At 41.8% G+C, this 18,908-nt stretch overlaps 1 protein-coding gene and 1 non-coding gene across 2 annotated transcripts in view; both read left to right on the top strand.

Moving 5' to 3' along the window:
- Window positions 1-18,908, top strand: part of Elp3 (elongator acetyltransferase complex subunit 3) — a 62,894-nt gene that overhangs the window by 29,688 nt on the left and 14,298 nt on the right. Inside the window, exons 10-14 of the mRNA XM_027390311.2 lie at window positions 196-389; window positions 8,804-8,894; window positions 10,927-10,992; window positions 12,444-12,671; window positions 13,270-13,351. Of these exons, the coding sequence (XP_027246112.1) occupies window positions 196-389; window positions 8,804-8,894; window positions 10,927-10,992; window positions 12,444-12,671; window positions 13,270-13,351 (661 nt within the window). The remainder of the gene's footprint in view (window positions 1-195; window positions 390-8,803; window positions 8,895-10,926; window positions 10,993-12,443; window positions 12,672-13,269; window positions 13,352-18,908) is intronic.
- On the top strand, window positions 4,197-4,302 carry LOC113832724. The gene has a single exon (XR_003480173.1). It is a non-coding gene; the product is annotated as a U6 spliceosomal RNA (small nuclear RNA).

The following is an 18,908-nucleotide window of genomic DNA, read 5'->3' as shown; positions in this document are numbered from 1 at the left end:
CAGCCATAGACTGCGTAGGGCAACACAGGCTGGGGTTAGGGAACAGTGGCATCTTGTCATCCCCATGTTTACTTCTGGACATTAAGGATAGGCAGCTGCAGGCCTGTTGTAGGTGGAGAGAAGCTGCCATGAGCGTGAGCCTTCCCTGTGGGGACAGAACTAATGGAGGGATAATTTTTGGTTCTCTATCCATAGGAATTTTTTGAGAACCCTGCTTTTCGTCCTGATGGTTTGAAGCTGTATCCTACCCTGGTGATCCGTGGAACTGGGCTGTATGAGCTGTGGAAATCAGGAAGATACAGGAGCTATTCTCCCAGTGACCTGGTCGAGCTGGTGGCTCGGATCCTCGCCCTCGTGCCCCCATGGACTCGTGTGTACCGAGTGCAGAGGTGTGTGTTACCTTTTAGTACCACATAACGGATATTCTCTAAAGAAGTAGTCTGCTTTGATATCAAGAATTTTGAATTCTTTTTTAAATTAGAAGTAGAATTGTCGGGAATGCTGTGTGTTTAAAATAGAAACTAAGGACAGTGTGCCCAGGCCTCATTGCCAATGCCATATATTTTTTCAGCATCCATTTATCTATGGACCAGGAAAGTAAGAACAACTTGAAGGGGTCCCATGGGAAAGATCTAGGACAATTTGAACATCAAAATAAATATTTGGGGGGGCTGGGGAAATGAGTCAGTCAGTAAAGTACTTGCCATGCAAGCATGAGGACCTGACTGTGATTTCCCAGCACCCAGGTAAAGAAAACCCAGAGTGGTAACACATGCTTGCAGTCACAGCACTAGGGAGAGAGACAGGCAGGCCCTGGGAGCTCAGGCCAACCAGCCTAACTTACTTGGTGAATTCCAGACCACTGTGAGTCTGTCCCAAAAGAATGTTTTTCAGCCCCGAGGAACCACACCAGAGTTGGTCTCTGGCCTCCATGTACGTGCACATACATTATAGAAATGTAGACCGTGTGCATGTTTTAATAAACTATAACCAAATGGATAAAGTAGGAGTCTTTTGGTTCAACTACTAATCTTCCTTAGGTCAGTAATTTGTATTCCTCAGAAGCATAATATCAGCAGTCTTCATCACATGTAGATTCTATATTTGCAAATTTACCTACTAGAAAATTGTGTGACTCAGACTCTATCCTTGTAACACATTTGCCATAAATCATTCTCAGAACAGTGAACAATTTGGGTCCCTCACATACACACTCTTAGCCGAGGGCAGAACAGTGCCTCTCTGCCTCTTTCCAGCCCTCACACTCTAAACAAGTGTTCTTTTTGCACTCTGCTTAATGCTACATTTCTCAGATTTTTGTGAGCTAGTTAGGAATTGGCTCTTTAAAATGACCTCCAAACACAGCGCTCAAGTGCTGTCTGTTGCTCCTAAGTGCTGGAAGGCCATGAAGTGACTTATGGAGGGAATAGCTTGTGCTGGGGAACCTTTATTGATATGCCCAAGAGAGAACTGAGTTCAGTGTGAATCCATCAACTATATATGCTAAATAAGGTGTCTTTAAACAGAACCGCAGAGAGCAGGCACTTAATTATTGATGGTTGGCAAAACATCTGGCAGGAGAGGCTCATGGCCACCTAATCCTGTGTGTTCTGTAGGAGCAGTGGGTCTGGTTCACTTCAGTGTTGGTGGAAACCTGAAAGAATATAATTACCTGCTGACCGCTCACCAACTAAGAGCTAAAACTGACTACACAAAGTTGAAATTTCTCCCCACAATATACTTACTACACAATAGAAAAGAGCCGTGTGGCATGGGAGAAGCCTGGCCACTAACTGGGGTGAACATTATCCAAAACCGATGAAGCGAGTTGTGTGCCATCTGCTAGGACCGATTAACACCATACATAGCTCACCTCAGCCCAGCATCTGTAACTGAGTCTAATCATGAGCCAGCATTATACAACCCCAAGTAGACACACATTCTAGAACATAGCTAAAGCTTCATCTTTTCAAGTATTGGGGTCAGGGAGTTAGTTCTGTTTGATGGAGACTGAAGAAACATGACAGCTAAGTACAAGATAGGGACTGGGTCCTTTTGCTTGAAGGACTTGTTAAGATGCTGGTGCAACTCTGTTGGGGTCAAAGAGCAACAGCAGAGTGTCTGTTGGTGGCAGGTTTGTAGTTGTGATAGAATCTGCTCACAAGAAATGTCCAAGTGTCCCGAGTCTTACCATGTCTTACTCACTTCTCACTCTCGGGTGGATCAGGAACCATAGTTATTTGGTTGTGAGCCTAGCCTTTAACGGCTGAGCCATCTCTCCAGCCCGAACCATAGTTATTTGAACTTCTTCTGTGACTTAGAGATTGTTTCCCAAGATGTGAATTAGTACAACAGGAAAGAGGGGCACTGCGAGAGCAGTCGCAGAGGCAAAGGCAAAGGCCATGTGTGTCTGACTTGACCACACAGACACAGAAGAGGCCAGTTCCCCTGCCACCCAGCCCCGATAACCAGGGTCTTCAAATGAAAGGAGCTAATGATGACAGAGCCTCCTGTTTCCTTCCTCTTGAGTCAGAGGCAGCAGAGACGTGTGTGTAACATGAAAACCTTCCATTTCAGGGAACTTAGCAAATAGAGTCATGGACCATTATCCTGCCTGCACCAACTGAGACAATAATGATTTGGGGGGTGACAGCAGCCCCCATCTTTTAAGTGTCTAAGGGAGAGGGACAATGGAGTATGCAGCCTTCAGGCTTTGAGGAATGCCCTCTGCGTCACAAACACAAGAGATGGTGAGGTCTTCTGAAGGGGTGGAGTCATGATGCCCTTGAGTCCAAGGACAGCTGTTTGAAGATAGCAAGGGTCCACACACTCAGTGAGGTGCCAGCGTGGGGTCAGGTTTTCATGCTTTGGGGCTGGTGACTCACCAGACTTTGAAGATAACCCTTTGCTGGTTTAATTAAAAGACAATATTTTTATAATGTTTTCCATTTTATCTCTTTAAATTATTATTTATTTTGATGGTTTTAAAATATAACTGAGCCCTTTCAACATCTGCTATTTGGATTGTGCCCATTTTTATTTCCAGATTTTCTATGTACATTTGGCTTCCTATGTCTCATGAGTTCTACATCCATGGCCTCAACCCACCTCAGTTAAAAACTTCCCAGGGAGAAGCTACAGTGAACACACAAACACTTTTTCTCCTGCTGTTGTTCTCTAACAACAGTGTAGCAGTGACTCCTCAGCATTTGCCTTACAGTAGGTGTGATGGGTCGTCTGGAGGTTCTTTAAAGCCTATGTTTATGGCATCATCTTCAAGGCAACAAGCATTTTGTAGTACCTGCAGGTGATCCTGGAACCATACTGTCACGGATACTGAGGGAATCAGTACTGCATTTAATAATTATTCAAACTTAATATAGACTGTAAGTTCCCATTTGTCCTCAATAATCACTGGAAATTTAGCCTCCACTTGTGTAATGCTGAAGTAGTGTGTAGGATTGCATATGTTGGTCCATGTTTATTTACATGGTGTGGTTTTTGCTTCATACATTGCGTTGCAACCATGCAGTGTTTTGCTTTGGCTCCAGCAAAGTATGATATGTTGATGTTTAAAATGTATAATGCCTTCATAGCCAGCCACAGAGTACTCTGTCCACATGAATATAATAATGTCCTGGAACTTACAATTCCTTCAGCAGCACACGTGTTAACAATGAGCTTACCCTGTTTAAAAAAACGTCCTTATTTGATGGGAATTCATCTTTGCAGACACTGGTAAATATGACAGTGTTTACATGAAGTAAGCCAGATATAGAGAACCAAACACCACATTATCTCACTAGTGTGTGGAATCTAAACAAACTGATCCCATACAAGAATAAGTAGAACCAGGCTGGCACTCATTAGGTCGTCATTCATCAATTGAAACAAAATACAGTTAAGTGGGAGGGGTGGCTGCTCTGTTGAAGCAGTAGCCTTGTTAGAGCTGTAGAGTTACATTTGTCAAGGAAATGAGGCTGAAGTATAGCCCAGCCCAAAACATTTATTCAGCAAGTGGGGCCTAGGGTTCAATCCTAGACCCACTGCCCCCAACCACAAAGGCAATTATGATAAGAAAGAGTTCTTATTGATACTATGGGGGCTGGATTGCTAAATAATTCGATAAACCTACAGTGTGTTGATATATCAGAACATCACACTGAGACCTGTTTATGTATAGATATTAAAAGCTTGTGCTTGCTTTGGCAGCACATACACCAAAATTGGAACGATGCAGAGAGATTATCATGGCCCCTGCGCAAGGATGACATGCAAATTCGTGAAGCGTTCCATATTTTTTAAAAAAAATGAAAAAGAAGCTTATATGTAGCTAATTAAAAGCTTTCAAATACAAAAAGAAAAGATTAAGATCATTTTCAGGGCTATACTTTAATGGCAACATAATAGTCTTATGTCCGTCTGTCTTACATAGTAATTGGTCTCATTGCTAGGAAGACATTTAGGTTGTTTCCAGGTTGTCTTAGTTACTTTTCCTTTTTTTTGTTTGTTTGTTTTTGTTTTAAGGCATGCCAATTTAAAGGAGAAAAAAAACTTAAAAGAAAAAGGAATGTTTTTAGCTCACAGTTCGAGGCTACAGGCTGACCTGTCAAGGAAGTCTCAGCAGTAGGAGTTTGGGGCAGCTGCAGAAAGTGGTGATTGTGCTCCCTCACTTTCTCCTTCCTAATGCAGTAAAGGATCTCACCCTAGGGATGGTGCCACCTACAGTGGGCAGAAATTCCAACCTCAGTTTACCTAATCAAGATAGTCTCCCACAGGCATTCCCAGAAGCCTGTCCCAAGTGGTTCTAGAGCTCATCAAATTGACAGTTGACATTAACCAAGTCTATTTTCATCCCAAACCCTCCCCCTACCTCTCCCTCTCCCCCATTGACACAGGGTCTCTCTATGTGCTTCTCAGGGGCTATGATTAAAGGTATGTCCACCATGCCTAACCCCCTTTCATTATTATCCTAGTCTCTATCATAGCTAAAATCAATGTGTATCCAAATTTCCACTTCTACTATAGTATAATCCATGGAAAGAATTACATATGGTAAGACATCTATGTATTTTTTTTAATCATCATTTTAATGCTTTAAGTCCTTTTTGAAAAAAGAATTATAAACGGGATGGGGTTTACTATGTGTATAGATACAGTTAATAAGTGTTTCTAAAGAGATTATGCCAATTCATGTAAATCATTCCTGTTTTATCTCATCCTTTTTAACATTGCATGCCTATAACTCTTTACATTGAGGGTATGATTTTCATTTTCCCATTAGTGGGGATTAGCTCTTGCCTTGTGTCTGATTATCGCTTGTGTTCTTACCTGACTTGCTTGTGTCTAATTTACAAGTCATGGGATCCAGATTACAAAAAAAAAAAAAAAGAGTGATGCTTTTTATGGGGATAACCCCCCCCAAAAAAAAAGGAATTCGTAAATGTTAACTCACTTTGAATCCTCTTACCTGGACAAATAGGAAGCTAGAGAGAACTGACAGTTCCTGCCAGAATGGGACACTTAAGTATCAGAACATCAGACAGCAATATTCCTGGTGTGAAATACCATCGAGTGTGTTTAAAACCCTGAAGTTTCATTTCAAGAAGTATTAAAATTTATATTCAGACTGAGGTAGAATTTGTTATGTCTGAACCTCAAGAAAGAAACTTGTATCAACAGCTGGATGATAAAACTTTAAATGAAAATGTAAATGAGCAGCATAAACCTTATTACAGAGGTGCAGAGGAGGGGCTGGAGAGATGGCTCAGCCATTAAGCACAAGTACTGCTATTGCAGAGGACCAGAGGATGCCAGCATCCACATTAGACATCTCACAGCAACCTGTAACTCCAGTTCCAGGGAATCTGACCCCTCCATTGGTACCTGCACATGTGTGCACACAGAAAAACACACATACACGCAATCAAGTATAAAGATACAGAGGAAAGGTTAGGTGTTTAGCAGTGTTAAGTGGCTAAGACAGGTGGTATTTCACTCAGCCGGTTTTTTCTCCCTTCAATCTCAAAGTTTTAGGCTAGATCTGTGGGTTAGAAAACTGCTGCTGGCCTAGGCATGTCTTCAGCCCCTCAGTCTAATGTGGAGGCTAACAGGCTTGTAGAAAGAAGCCCCTGGTGACCAAGAAAAGCCTCCTGAGGAACCCTGTACCTCCTTTATTTTTGTTTGGTAGTGTAGTCCAAGGAAGTCACGGGTGTCTTTTCTGCCCTGGGCCTTTTGGAACTCAACCACCTCATAATCTCCACCCACCACAGTTGGCTTGCAAAGGTGAACTTTTGCAGGCTTCCCTTGGTGAAAAGAGTTAGAGACTGTGTTTTAGGCAAGTCTCTAGAGAGGAGGTAATGCAAGTGAAACACCATATTTTAGGTTTCCTTCTGCTTTTCTGTCTTACTAATTGATTACTTGATGTTCCCATTGGTTATTTCCTATACCCCACCCCTGCCTGCTTGCCTCTTGACTATCTCATACTTTTTAGCTTTCTGACAGTTGAGTCAGGAGCATCTTCCTGGTGTTTTTATGAAGCACATCCTGCTGGAAGGTTCTGCATTCCAGCCCCGAGGACTGTAGTCAGTGATTAAGTGTAAAATTCTGTCCAGGCACATGATGGGCTCTGCATTAGAGCGCTGTTGCCCCTGGGCTATTTGACAGCTGTCTGCCTGGATATGATATTAAATCACTGTGAGGCGTCTGACTAGGAATACCAATTTGCAACCAAAGCATGCTTCTGATGCATGAGAAACTTCAGACAAAAAAGCTATAAACACAACTTGGAAAGGTTTCTGATGAGAAAATTGTAAATATTAGCACCTCTAAGCTTGAAATATTACCTGTTGAGCCAATATTCGCATGTGTAATCTCTCTTCCTGCCAGGAAAGAGACCAGATTGAATTACTTAGAGAAACCTAAAAGGAATTTTGACTCCTGTCTCGATGAGGCAACAAGGTCAGCCTTTTCACGGCCTGGCCCAGGTTCTGCTTGTCCAGAGAGTTGTAACCCAGTCTGAGTGTGGAATTGAGACCCATCATGCACTGCTCTGCAGGTAGAAGGTGCTTGCCGAGTGCAGAATGGTGTCCCTCTGTCCCAGTGAAGAATACTACGCTGAGAGTGCAGTTGCCACATTTCTGATCCTTAATGACTGAGAGCTTCCATCTGCTTTGCTCCAGGCATGTCACTACCAAAGGCCATTAAAGCTGTGTTTCATTTTTATAGTGACAGGCATAAATTCAGGACTTTATGAACTGGTGGCATTCTTGTAAGGCTCTCTGGTAATGAGCATCTATAAGAACATGCAGTCTATGTGGTCTCATGGGCCTAGTACCTGGCTTGCTACCCCATCCACCATCTTGAAGTTGTTAATAATTTTATAATAAGAAGCTACATGTTCTCACTTTGTACTGGGTCCCACAAATTATACAGCAGCCTCCTGATAAATGTATCATAGTTATTTTAACACAAACACACACAAAGCAAGGTTATGCCCTAATCACTTGAATTAGCCCTAGCCCTGCATTTCTTAGGAGCAGTTACTCCAGTTTTGTTTAGTTCATTGTTCATAACAACCTTACAGGACATAACTATCATGAATAATAAGACACAAAATGTATTTGTCAGTTATTATTAGCATGGCCTCTGCTGATCATCTCGGGTGAATTTCAGACCATGTAAACAAGTGTTTGGAAGAGTATTTTAAGTTTTGAAATATTTAGTATGTTCATATGATAGTTATATATTCCACACACTTACAAATTGCTATAAAATATCTCCATGTTAAAAGGGGGGCACTTTGATTTTATATTTGGCTTATGTAATATAAGCAGAAAGATTTTAAGCAATGTCTGTATTCCTTGCTAATTTTTACTTTCATAACCTTTGTGTGATTTTATCTGATTACCAACTTTGAAGCATATATTGAATTTAACAGACTAATATTCTAAAGTTAAGAATCATTTTACTAAAAACTATACATAAATGATATATGCTAGCTAGTTAGTCAAAAACATAAATTTCTTAGATCAATCTCACTTTGGGCCTCCTGGTGTGTTTCTCTTTATAGTATCTTTATAGTATATATCTCTTTATAGTATCTGATAGATCTGCGAAACGGTTCTTTGTGCTCTTTGATACACTTTCAGGATCTCATACAATACAACCCCTAAATCTAGCTTCTGATTGGTGTCTCCTTGATGTCTGGCACTCTGCTATACCAGTGCAGAAGATAAATCTCATTTCCTCCTCCTTAAGCAGAGTCCCTTCTGGTTTAGATTGGAGGGAGACTCAGTAGGGCTTTTGACCTTCTTGGTGACTTTCTGCTATTGTTTGGGAGGGAAAGTGTTTGCAAAGTGGTATATGAATCAGAATTGTTACTTCTCTTCATTAAGTTGAGGTTTATTTCTTTTAATTCTTATTTCATTTAGTGCATTTAGTTTCATTTAGTACAGTTGTCTCATGAGCCCCAAATCCTTCCTAATAGCTCCCAGGCGTTTGGGCAGATACTATGTTTTGTTCTCTAATATGATTTCCATTAGATGTGTTTCACAAACCCCCTGAGAGGAGAGGTGGGTGGAATCAGCTTTGAAAATGGGGAAACTGGGGTGTAGGGATGCTCTCGATCTTGCTCCCTCTCCTCCTTGGGATACTCTGCTTCTGCTTTCTGCCCCATGGCTTTGTGGCTTTTCATTGTTTGGGGGGGGCTGTTGGGGTTTTGTTTGTTTGTTTTAAATCTCCCTGCCATACTGCTATAGAGAATGGTTTACATTTTCTACAACTGATTTTTCTTCTCCTACAGAGACATTCCGATGCCCCTTGTCAGCTCAGGAGTAGAGCATGGCAACCTGCGAGAGTTGGCATTTGCAAGAATGAAAGATCTTGGAATACAGGTATGAGTAAATGTGGCTGCCAGGTGTACTGTAAAGAAAAAAAGAAACATGTGTCTCCAGGGCTGTTACTCTTGGGCATTGCTGCTACCAGTTGAGTCAGAAAGCTTATGTATGTTAGAAGTGTTCTCTGTAGCATGTAGAAGCTGAAGTGGGTGGTGACAAAGGCTGCTGCTGTCCCTGTGTCCTCTTCTGACTTCTGTGACCTATTGACTTTATTCTTACTAAGCAGCTTCTCTCTCTTACCATAACAGAATGAAGGACGCTGTTAATTTTGACAGTCTCTGGAGGTAGTAGTGAGTTCGAAATGAAGCATCCTAGAAACTTCTTAAGGCTTCTGAAGAGATAAGCCAGGAGTGGTGCCTGGACAGGATACCAGGGGTTAGGCTCTACCTTTGAAATGCAGTGCCATTGGTTGGGAGAGGTTGAGGGGATCTGTTGACTGTGTGTGTTCAAACATGGACCATGCTTTCAGAGAGATGGTTCCAAGACCAGCACAGCACACATATGTGGACACTTACTCTACTTATTATGGAGGGGAAAAAAAATCTAAAACATAGTCCAAAAGAGGATTTTTTTAATGTCATTGGTTTATTCAACAAAAAAAGTAATATAGCAATTAATTAAATGTAATAGACAACTTTTCAGTTTTAGAAATAAGCAAGTACGTGTAGGAAGATTAGCAGCCCCATACAGGACTGCGTGTCTGTTCTGCTCCCCACTCTCTGGTTGTCCTCAGTCTACATCTCTGGCCTCCTAAGAACCCACTCTAGAGAACCAGCAGACCTGCCTACTGGCAGTCTCCCTGTCTGTTGATCTTCTTTAACCCTGCCCCACCTAATCCTTGCTAGCCTCTGCAATTCAATCCATGATTGAATCCAAAGACCCAAGTCCCATAGGCAGTGTTCTTACCAGAAAGTACATATCGTCTCTGCCTTATAAAAAAAAACAAACAAAGCCATGCCCCAGGAAAGAACAAGAAGTAGAAAGCAGTGGGTACCTGTTGATTGGCAGGTAACTCAGTCACACACAGTCTCCTGTATAGAGCTGGGCTGGAAGAGAGAATCTGCTCTTAGTAGATAGCTACAGAATCTGGTGGCCACATCAGCAGAGTAGCCTTCTGGGCAGGTTTCCCAAAGCATCAAAATACCTTTGTTTTTGCAAAACTGAATACTGAGCTCTTATAGATGCATTGCTAGTAAAATTGCTTGCATGATATTGTCAGATTTTCTAGCATGATCTTGTTTCACTGGTAGGAAGTATTAGAATCCTGAAAAATATTTATGGTTTATTCTGTATGGGGAGAATATGCCATAGGACATGTCACTGGATAATGAATGCAAGGATTTTGTAATGATGTGTCAGGCTCTATAGGATGCACACTGGGTTGAGGAGTAGGAGTGAGGGTTGTTACAGATCCTGCCATACAGACTAGGTATTGCATTGACATTGTCTCCTAGAAGCTGTGCACAACAGGGGATGCCTAAGAGCCATCTGATGTTGAGATTCAACTTGTGTTACATGACTCTAGGTTCTTTCTCCATCTTCCCTTCCTTCTTTCAATTCTTTCTCCCACAATGCCTTTCTTTGAAAGGGAAATATACCTTTAATATGCATCTTTTAACATATTTAAAAATGATACGATATTAAACATTAATTTCATACACAGTGAAGGTTTCAAAAATTTAAGAATTTTTGCTCTTCTGTGATCATATTTTGGGATTGTATTTTTATTCATATTTTTGGGTTGGGTTTTTCAAACAGTTAAATCTATTGGGCAAAACTATCTTCTAACTTTCTAACTTACTATTCTTTATTCCCCAATAGTATAGATGGTCTCTCTGGATTCTGAATTCATTTTAAAAGGAAAACTGTACTATTTTACAAAGTCCTATCCTCAAATTTATCAAAGATGGCTTTTCTAAGTTTTCATTCTTTTGTTTCAGCGTAAGTCATGTTCAGACTTGATTTTGAGCCCAGGCTTTATTTTAAATGAACATTGAGTGAGTGAGTCACTATTTTGATTTTTTGGCAGTGCCGAGATGTGAGAACCAGGGAGGTTGGAATCCAAGAAATTCATCACAAAGTCCGGCCATACCAGGTCAGTCTCCTTTAAATCCATCCCAAGCTTGAACCCCACCTGCTCACAGAGCAAACCCTAGAAATGAGTAAATAACTCAGCAGAACAGAGTAGCGAGTCAGGAAAGCCAGGTATGAAAGTCACTAAGTTATGGAAGAGCTGGTTAGGGAATCAAGGCTGTGCCTTGTTTTTCATCAGCACTACAGTGTGGAAAATGTTCTGTGGTGAAGCTGCTCCACACTGCCACTGGTCTGTCTGCAATGATTCTGAAGAGTACAACAAGGGACTCAGAGTTCCAGCTATTTTTTATTTGAATGCATTCAAATGTGAGTAGCTGCCTATGACTAGGGGCTACCTTCAAGTTCTTGTCCTTTGGCAGTGACTCAGTGAGTAGATGGCAATAGCTAACTGGCTTCCCAGACCATTAGCACAGTGCCCTGATTGAGGCTTCCAGGGTAACTTTTCTTTCATACATATATAATGTGTAACTTGGTGCAACATTTTCTATGGGACGCAATTCTTGGTAACCCCAAGAATTGTGAGTAAGGCTGGAATAGATGATCTCTGCATCAGTGTTTCTGTTCTTAGCATGAACTGTGGTTGACATTAAAGGGCCTTTTGAGGGAAAAGGTGGACCCAACACAGCTAATCATTTTGGCAAATTCTTAATCTAATTATATACCAAACATTAATCTGAGTGTTATTTGTTTTGCTTTGAACATGTTCTACCCATTTATAGGGTGTGTCTGTTATACCCTTATCCAAATATGTAGAATGCTGAATGTACACCTCTTGCTCCATAGTGTCTTGGAACTATCTATACAGTGGGTTGAAGAGTCAGAATCAATGTGATTTCTAGCACTAAAGTCCCTCATCCAGTTATCATCCATTCCTTTTTGAGAAACTGCACCCTAGCAATTGGACTTTTAAGATTCTCATTCCTTCACTAGGTATATTTCATAGGCCCTGTGCAGTGTGTTAATACTTTTCTTAAACCCCACTGAGAAACAAGAGACGAGGAACACACACACGCACACACGCGCATACAAAGTAGGTTTTAGTGGAAGAAGTAAGGACTAGACAAACCATTGAATATCTGACAAAACAGGTGATGAAAGGCATTCTAAAAGCCACACATGTGATTTAATCTGTAATTTTATATTAGAGACAATTCATAGGACATCATAAATTTACATAGAAGCAATCACTGAGCTGGATATCTGTAAGAATCTCAAGGTTAATTAAGTTCAAATATTTGTAAGATTGTTCTCCATTTATAATAGTCCATGAGCAAGGCATGAACTCTTGTTTAATCTTGTGCTACTTGAGAGGAGGCAAATAAAAACCATAATTAGTAATGATTCATTCTTTGTTCCTAGCTGAACATTAGCCTAAACACATCCATGCAATTATAAAAATAAGCTTGGGTCTCTAATTCTGAATGTGGTTTTTCATGGCTTTCTCTCCAACAGGTTGAGTTGGTACGGAGAGATTATGTTGCCAATGGAGGCTGGGAAACCTTCCTGTCCTATGAAGATCCTGATCAGGACATTCTGATTGGCCTCCTGAGGCTACGGAAATGCTCTGAGGAGACCTTCCGATTTGAATTGGGTGGAGGCGTTTCCATAGTTCGAGAGCTGCATGTGTATGGAAGTGTAGTTCCAGTGAGCAGCCGGGATCCCTCTAAATTTCAGCATCAGGTACTCTGCGTCCTGCTTCTGATTGGTTTCTAGTTAAGAAATTGCCTGAAATAGGAGAAGATAAAAAGCAGTGAGTGGGGAGGGAAGGAAGAGATAGTATGGGAAAGAGCATAGAACAAGGGTTTATATCAGTTGTCCAGGGGCATTTCATCTCCAGGTTGCTCCCTTGTGGTTCCATGGGTGCCAGGGGACTGCAGATACACCTAGTGTGTCTGGTTAAACAAAACTGTTTCACTGCTGCAGAATCAAATGAGGTAATGGCAGGAATGCGCTTCACAGCTGTAAGCTGTGTGATATGTATGAAACCCTGTTCTAACCCCCAGCAACCTAAAATTAGAAACGTGTGTCTTTAAGTTTCAGGAAAATATATTACAAACAGTAATAGCAGGTTAGGGTGAACCCCAAATTGGATGATGAAAGAATTTTGCCACATTGCAAATCCTTTAAAAAGTGGAAGGTGAATTGAATAAATAAGAACTGTTACTCCAAACTCCTGTCAGCTGGGGTTGCCTAGACCTTACCTGAAGGGAAAGACCCAACCCCATCACCCAGGGGGCTTCCTTCCCTTATTAATCCCTGAACTCCTTTATGCTTCTAGGGGTTCGGCATGCTGCTCATGGAAGAAGCAGAAAGAATAGCTCTAGAAGAGCATGGATCGGGGAAAATCGCAGTGATATCAGGTGACTGGAGAGACGAGTTCATGATTCATCTGTTCACATTTCACACTTGACACCACAATGAGATTCACTCTCTTGTCTCTGTATGATTACTGTTCAAAACTGGTCCAGGCTGACAGGTGAAAGTACTTATGCTCAAACCTTCAGGAAATTTCTGAGAGCAGTTGGGTCAGCGTGAGCTTCTAGAAGCACTCCGCTCCTCAGAGCAACAGGCCAATAACCTGTTCATGTTCTTTGCTTGTCTGACCTCTGGTCATGGTGGTCAGCAGCTCTGTCTGTGGGAATGGAGTCTGATATTAAGGAAATGTGAACAGTGTAGAACCTGAGTTGTTGGTTCAGGATGAGTGACGGCAGAGTGTAGTTCTTGCCCTTTCCATGCATGATGCTGTTGCCTTTGCTCCTGAGTGACAGCTTTTTCATTTGGAAGTTGAAGGGAGGAAGAAATTTCCCTCTGCTTTCTTAGGGTCCCTGGCCAGATCTGAAAATTAAATAGGCAAAGACAAATTAACAGGAGGAAGGTATACAAATGAATATAAAATGAGTAAGATGCAGGAGCCTTCATGAGGAAATGAAGACTGGGAGAGGCCTGTAAACCTGGGTGTTCTAATGATGAAGGCTGGAAAGTCATAGAAAAATATGATAGGGGGAAGGATGTGGACCAAGATGGGGACACTTACCACATCACAGCCTGTCAGTTCCTCTAGGTACCTCTCCTTCCTTAGAGGTGAGGATGCTCCTCCCTCCAGCCTGGGCTGGAGGGGTCTTCAGGAAGGTAGGGCAGGGGAAGGTCCAAGCCCTTCCTGAACCTGCTGTGTTCTCAGCTCCTCCAGTTACTGCCAAGGCACCTAATGGACTTGTGTATTCTGAATCCTATGAGAGCTCGCCCCCCACCCACTGACCAAGTACATTTTACAGGGAGGAAACATGAAAGGAGGTTGGGGGGTTGGGCAAGAAATGAGGGACAATCCTTTTTTCTTTCCCTATAAGAAAAAATTACTAATTACTAGTAAGGAATCTAAGATGACAAAAGGCAGAATTAGAATGTTTTCCTGTGTGACTACCACATTCCAAAAACTTACGTGTGACCTGAGAAATATTCTTTTCTGAAAATTAAAGCTGAAATGGGGTTTTTTAAAGAAAAATCAATAAGTTGTAAGTCAATAAACCAATACTGGTGCCCAGGTCTTCATGATTACAATTATAGAAATATAATCACACAGGCTCACTTAATCATTTAGTCTGGCTAGGGTTTTGATGGTACCCAGATACATAATATATTTCTTAACATGTCTAGCTTTTTCTGTTTTTCTCCATTATTTTAATCCCACAAAGAAGTGTCTGGCTGAGGCTGCCTGGCCAGCACTGATGAGTTATAGAAAGTGTTTCCTTCTCCCAGCTTACCCTGTACTTGGCCAAGGGTACCAGGAAAGGACAGCCTGCCTCAGAATGCCTTCTGCCTGTGCATCTGGGCACAGCTGACAACACCTCAAACTCAGGCTTTTCTGTGCTTAGAGACCACCCACAGAGCTGGCTAAAATCATTTTAGTACATTCTGATCTAGTTGGGGCCTGAGAGCCCACAATTGCTAACCAGCCTGTGTGCTGCCTCTGACTGTCTTCAGACCATATCTGAGAGGCTAGACTTTAGTATTCTCCAAACGCCATGCTCTCTTCCCAGTCGTTAAAGTGACCTTAACTGTCTGACCTGCAGCCCTACACTCCCAGATGGCACTGAGACACGTGATTTTTCTGGTGTCTTTGAGACCCTAATCAGGTTTCCATTTTCTATCACTGCCTTCCTGACATCCCTTTTCCCTCAGAAGTATCCACCTGGGGCCCCTGACTTGCCTGAGGTCAAATCCAATTGCACATAAGAGCCTCTGTCTGTTTTTTTCTGAGCAGGGTGTCTTTCTAAGTAGGAGTCAGCATCTGTCCTCAACAGCTTTTTATCATAATCTAAATGATAGCTCAATTTCATGTCATCTGCATGCTGAATTTCTAAAATAACAGGAAGTGACTTGCTTAGAGAAGCAGGCAAGAGAACCTTTCTCTCCACTGCAGTGCTGGGTCTCCTCCCTGGCACCCTACAAAGGGTTCTTCAGCCAGAACGGGTTTCTATAGGAACAGCCCTGGAAGGACTTCTTGGAACTAAAGTGAGTGTTTGGGAGAAAGGTTGGTGAGCATTGTTTCCTGGCCTCTGGCCTGGGAGCCCCACCACAGTAGTAAGGAAAACCTCGTAAGGCCTTCTTGACATCCTGTTTGACTCTGATCGGCCTTCACAAGGAAACACTGAACACATTTGCTTATGTGGCAGGGGCATTTTATTTCTCTTACTTAGCAGTGTATCATGGGTCTGAGAGGTGTTGTTCAGAGCTTAGGGAAAATAGATAGCAAGTGTTTATTATTATGCCATGTATTAATGTTGCTTTTTCCTTTCATTTTTTCTAAGTATGGCGGTGATGTGTGTGTATGTGTATGTATCTGTGTACACATATTTTTTAAATTTATTTTTATTTCATGTGCACTGGTATTTTTTGCCTACATATATGTCTTTGTGAGGGTGTCAGATCCCCTGGAACTAGAGATACAGACTGGTGTGCACTGTCATGTGGGTGCTAGAAATTGAACCTGAGTCCTCTGGAAGAACAACAAATGCTCTTAACTGCTGAGCCGTCTCTCCAGCCCCACATATGTGTTTTACCTGGCATTTATAAAAAGTCAGTTGTTCTCTGTACATTGATTCTTAAAACAAAGCCCTAATGATAGATGGCACTGCTGTTTGTGGGGTGCGTTTCATGAACGGTACCGTTAGATGTGGCACAGAGTAGACATGGCTGGTGAAGAGAGTGCAGGGAGCCAGGGCTCCATTCCTGCCTCGCCAGCCACTCTCTCTATTACAACCAGGTCCATCAGATTATCTTTGACCATTCTAGTCTGGTGTCTTGGTTAGGGTTCTATGGCTATGAAGAGACACCATGACCACGGCAACTCTTATAAAGGAAAACATTTAATTGGGGCTGGCTTACAGTACAGAGGCTTAGTCATTATCATCATGGCAGAAAGTATGGCAGTGTGCAGGAAGACATGGTGCTGGAGAGGGAGCTGAGAATTCTACATCTTGATGCACAGGCAGCAAGACAACTTTGTGCCACACTGGGCATGGCTTGAATATATGAGACTTTAAAGCCTGCCCCCACAGTGACACACTTCCTCCAACAAAGCTACACCTCCTAATAGTGCCATTGCCTATGGGCTAAGCATTTAAACAAAAGTCTATGGAAGCCATTCCTGTTCAATCCACCATATCTGGTTTCTTGGTTCTCAACAGGATGGCTTAGGTTGTGCTGATTATACTTTACCAGCCCCTTTTCTGATACCATAGATGACCCTTTAATTTCTTCACTCCATTCTCATTCTCAGCTAGGTATTTAATGATGCTATAGTTCCCATAGGCAGTTGATTCCAGCCATGGGCTGTGGATACATAACTACTCTGTTTTCTCTGACATTGTCCTCTGTTCTCTGTGTTCATGGCTTTCTTCTAAGTCACACAGTGATGGCACAGCTGTTCTGTCTTGACATGAGGAGAGGAGAGAGGGGGTCATTTGTCATTTCATTGGCCTGGCTGTAAGAGAAATGCATTTATATAGAACTCTGATTCATTGTGACTTCCCTCATTTTGGCAACTACTTTTCTCTGTTACTAGATTTATAATCTGGTGCTCTACCTCTAGACAGTACGGGTAACTTCGTTGTAGATCTGACTTGAACCACTAGTCAGAAAGATTCTGTGTATTCTCAATTTCCCTATTTATAAACATTGTTCTTATCTGTTACCTCTGTGTGTTTATTGAAAGCTGTACACTGTGTGCTTGGTGAACATAGCTGCATGAGAAAAATTAAACCTGCTTTAAGCAATTAGTCAGATGAAGTACTAAGAGGCATTCAAATTTACTCACTTTTTTTAAAGTACATAATTGTCTTAGTAAACAGTTTTAAAGTTAACTGTCAACTTAAACTGTGAAAATTATTAAAAAAACAAAAATGAAATATTTAGCTTCCTCACCATCAAAATCACTAGGTAGGTTGAGGGGAAAAATAAAAGTTTCTCTAATCCCAGTACTTGGGAGTCTGAGACAGGAAGATTGCCGTGAGTTCAAGACCATCATGGGCTACAGAGTAAGACTCTTATCTCAGAAGGAGAGGTGTAATGTTGAGCTGCCTTCTGGGAACTGGGTCTCCACCATTGTTTCCATGTGTGGAACAGATGAGACTCCGTCTCCTTAGGCCAAATCAGTGTTCTAAAAACTAGTTTAGGCACATACCTTTAATCACAGTACTTGGGAGGCAGAGGAAGGCAGATCGCTGTGATTTCCAGGCCAGCCTGGTCTATAAGGTGAGTTTTGTTATACAGAGAAACCCTGTCTCAAAAAAAAAAAAAAAAACTAGTTTAGAAAATAATGTATAGGTAGGAACTATCACTTAGCTGTTGCTCATTTGCAAAGCAGTTAGTCCCAGTTGTGTTCAAGGCTTCAGCATCTTAGCAGTTTACCTGAGTGACTTCTGTGGGTGCCCAGCTAGTTAAGATGAACAAATTGTGTTTGTTTGCCACAAACTGTGGTGTTTGCCTATATAGTGATGAGCAGTCTGTCCTTGTAACATCAAGAAGCAAGAAGCAGTTTATCTCAGCCTTCATGGATGGGAAAGGTGCAAGGACCACTACTGTGGAAGCTAATGACAATCTTTCAAATGCCATCACTAATAATCACCATGGAAACCGGAATTCTGATGTCACAGTGCCCACCATTTCTACAAGGGCAAATATAACCATCAATAGCCACTCTTTAAAAAGCCATTTAACACCTTCAACAGAATGAGGGATTTTTTTTTTTCTTTTGGCAATTTTGGCTAGGTATCAGATTTAATCATGTTACTGTTTCCGTTTGCCAAGCTAATTACTATGCAGTAAGATGGACAGCTATTCCCCAAGCTCCCTGACTACCTTCGTCATAAGCAGTATTCTCTTTGTGTTCTTTCAAGTAGAAAATTAATATGGCCATTGGCCAAAAGCTGTACAAGCTTGATAGATCACACGGTGATGGTGAGAGACGAGAAAAGGTCTGAATGGTTGATGTCAGAAACCTCTCAAGTCAGAGCCTGCTAGCCATTTTGTTTAAATCTATTACGATGCCAGTGATGAGGGGAGGGGACACTTAAAGACAGGGTGAGTAAAACAGTCACTATGGATATGAGGTCATTCTTAATCATGTTACTCAAAGCCATGTGACCTAAAGCTGTGACTGCAGTCCTCAGTAGTCAAAAATCAATGTGTCTGTGCCTTAGATAATCCAATATGGCTTCCTAGGACAGAAATTAATGGTCTTGTGCCCCAGAGCCCCTGATTAATAATGTTCTGTGTGGGCAGAAAATAGCAGTTGTTTCCTTAGGCTATGACCAGCTGAGATTTGCTTCCTGGACCTGAGAAACCTCACCTGTATCCCAGGCTCCTACACAGCTCTCCATTTTGGGTCAAGGTTATTTTATTCTTTGCATTATAATCTAA

This window comes from Cricetulus griseus, assembly GCF_003668045.3.
Source record: "Cricetulus griseus strain 17A/GY chromosome 1 unlocalized genomic scaffold, alternate assembly CriGri-PICRH-1.0 chr1_1, whole genome shotgun sequence".
NCBI lineage: Eukaryota > Metazoa > Chordata > Mammalia > Rodentia > Cricetidae > Cricetulus > Cricetulus griseus.
The sequence above is the reverse complement of the archived record's forward strand: the minus strand, read 5'-3'. Positions and strand labels throughout refer to the sequence as shown.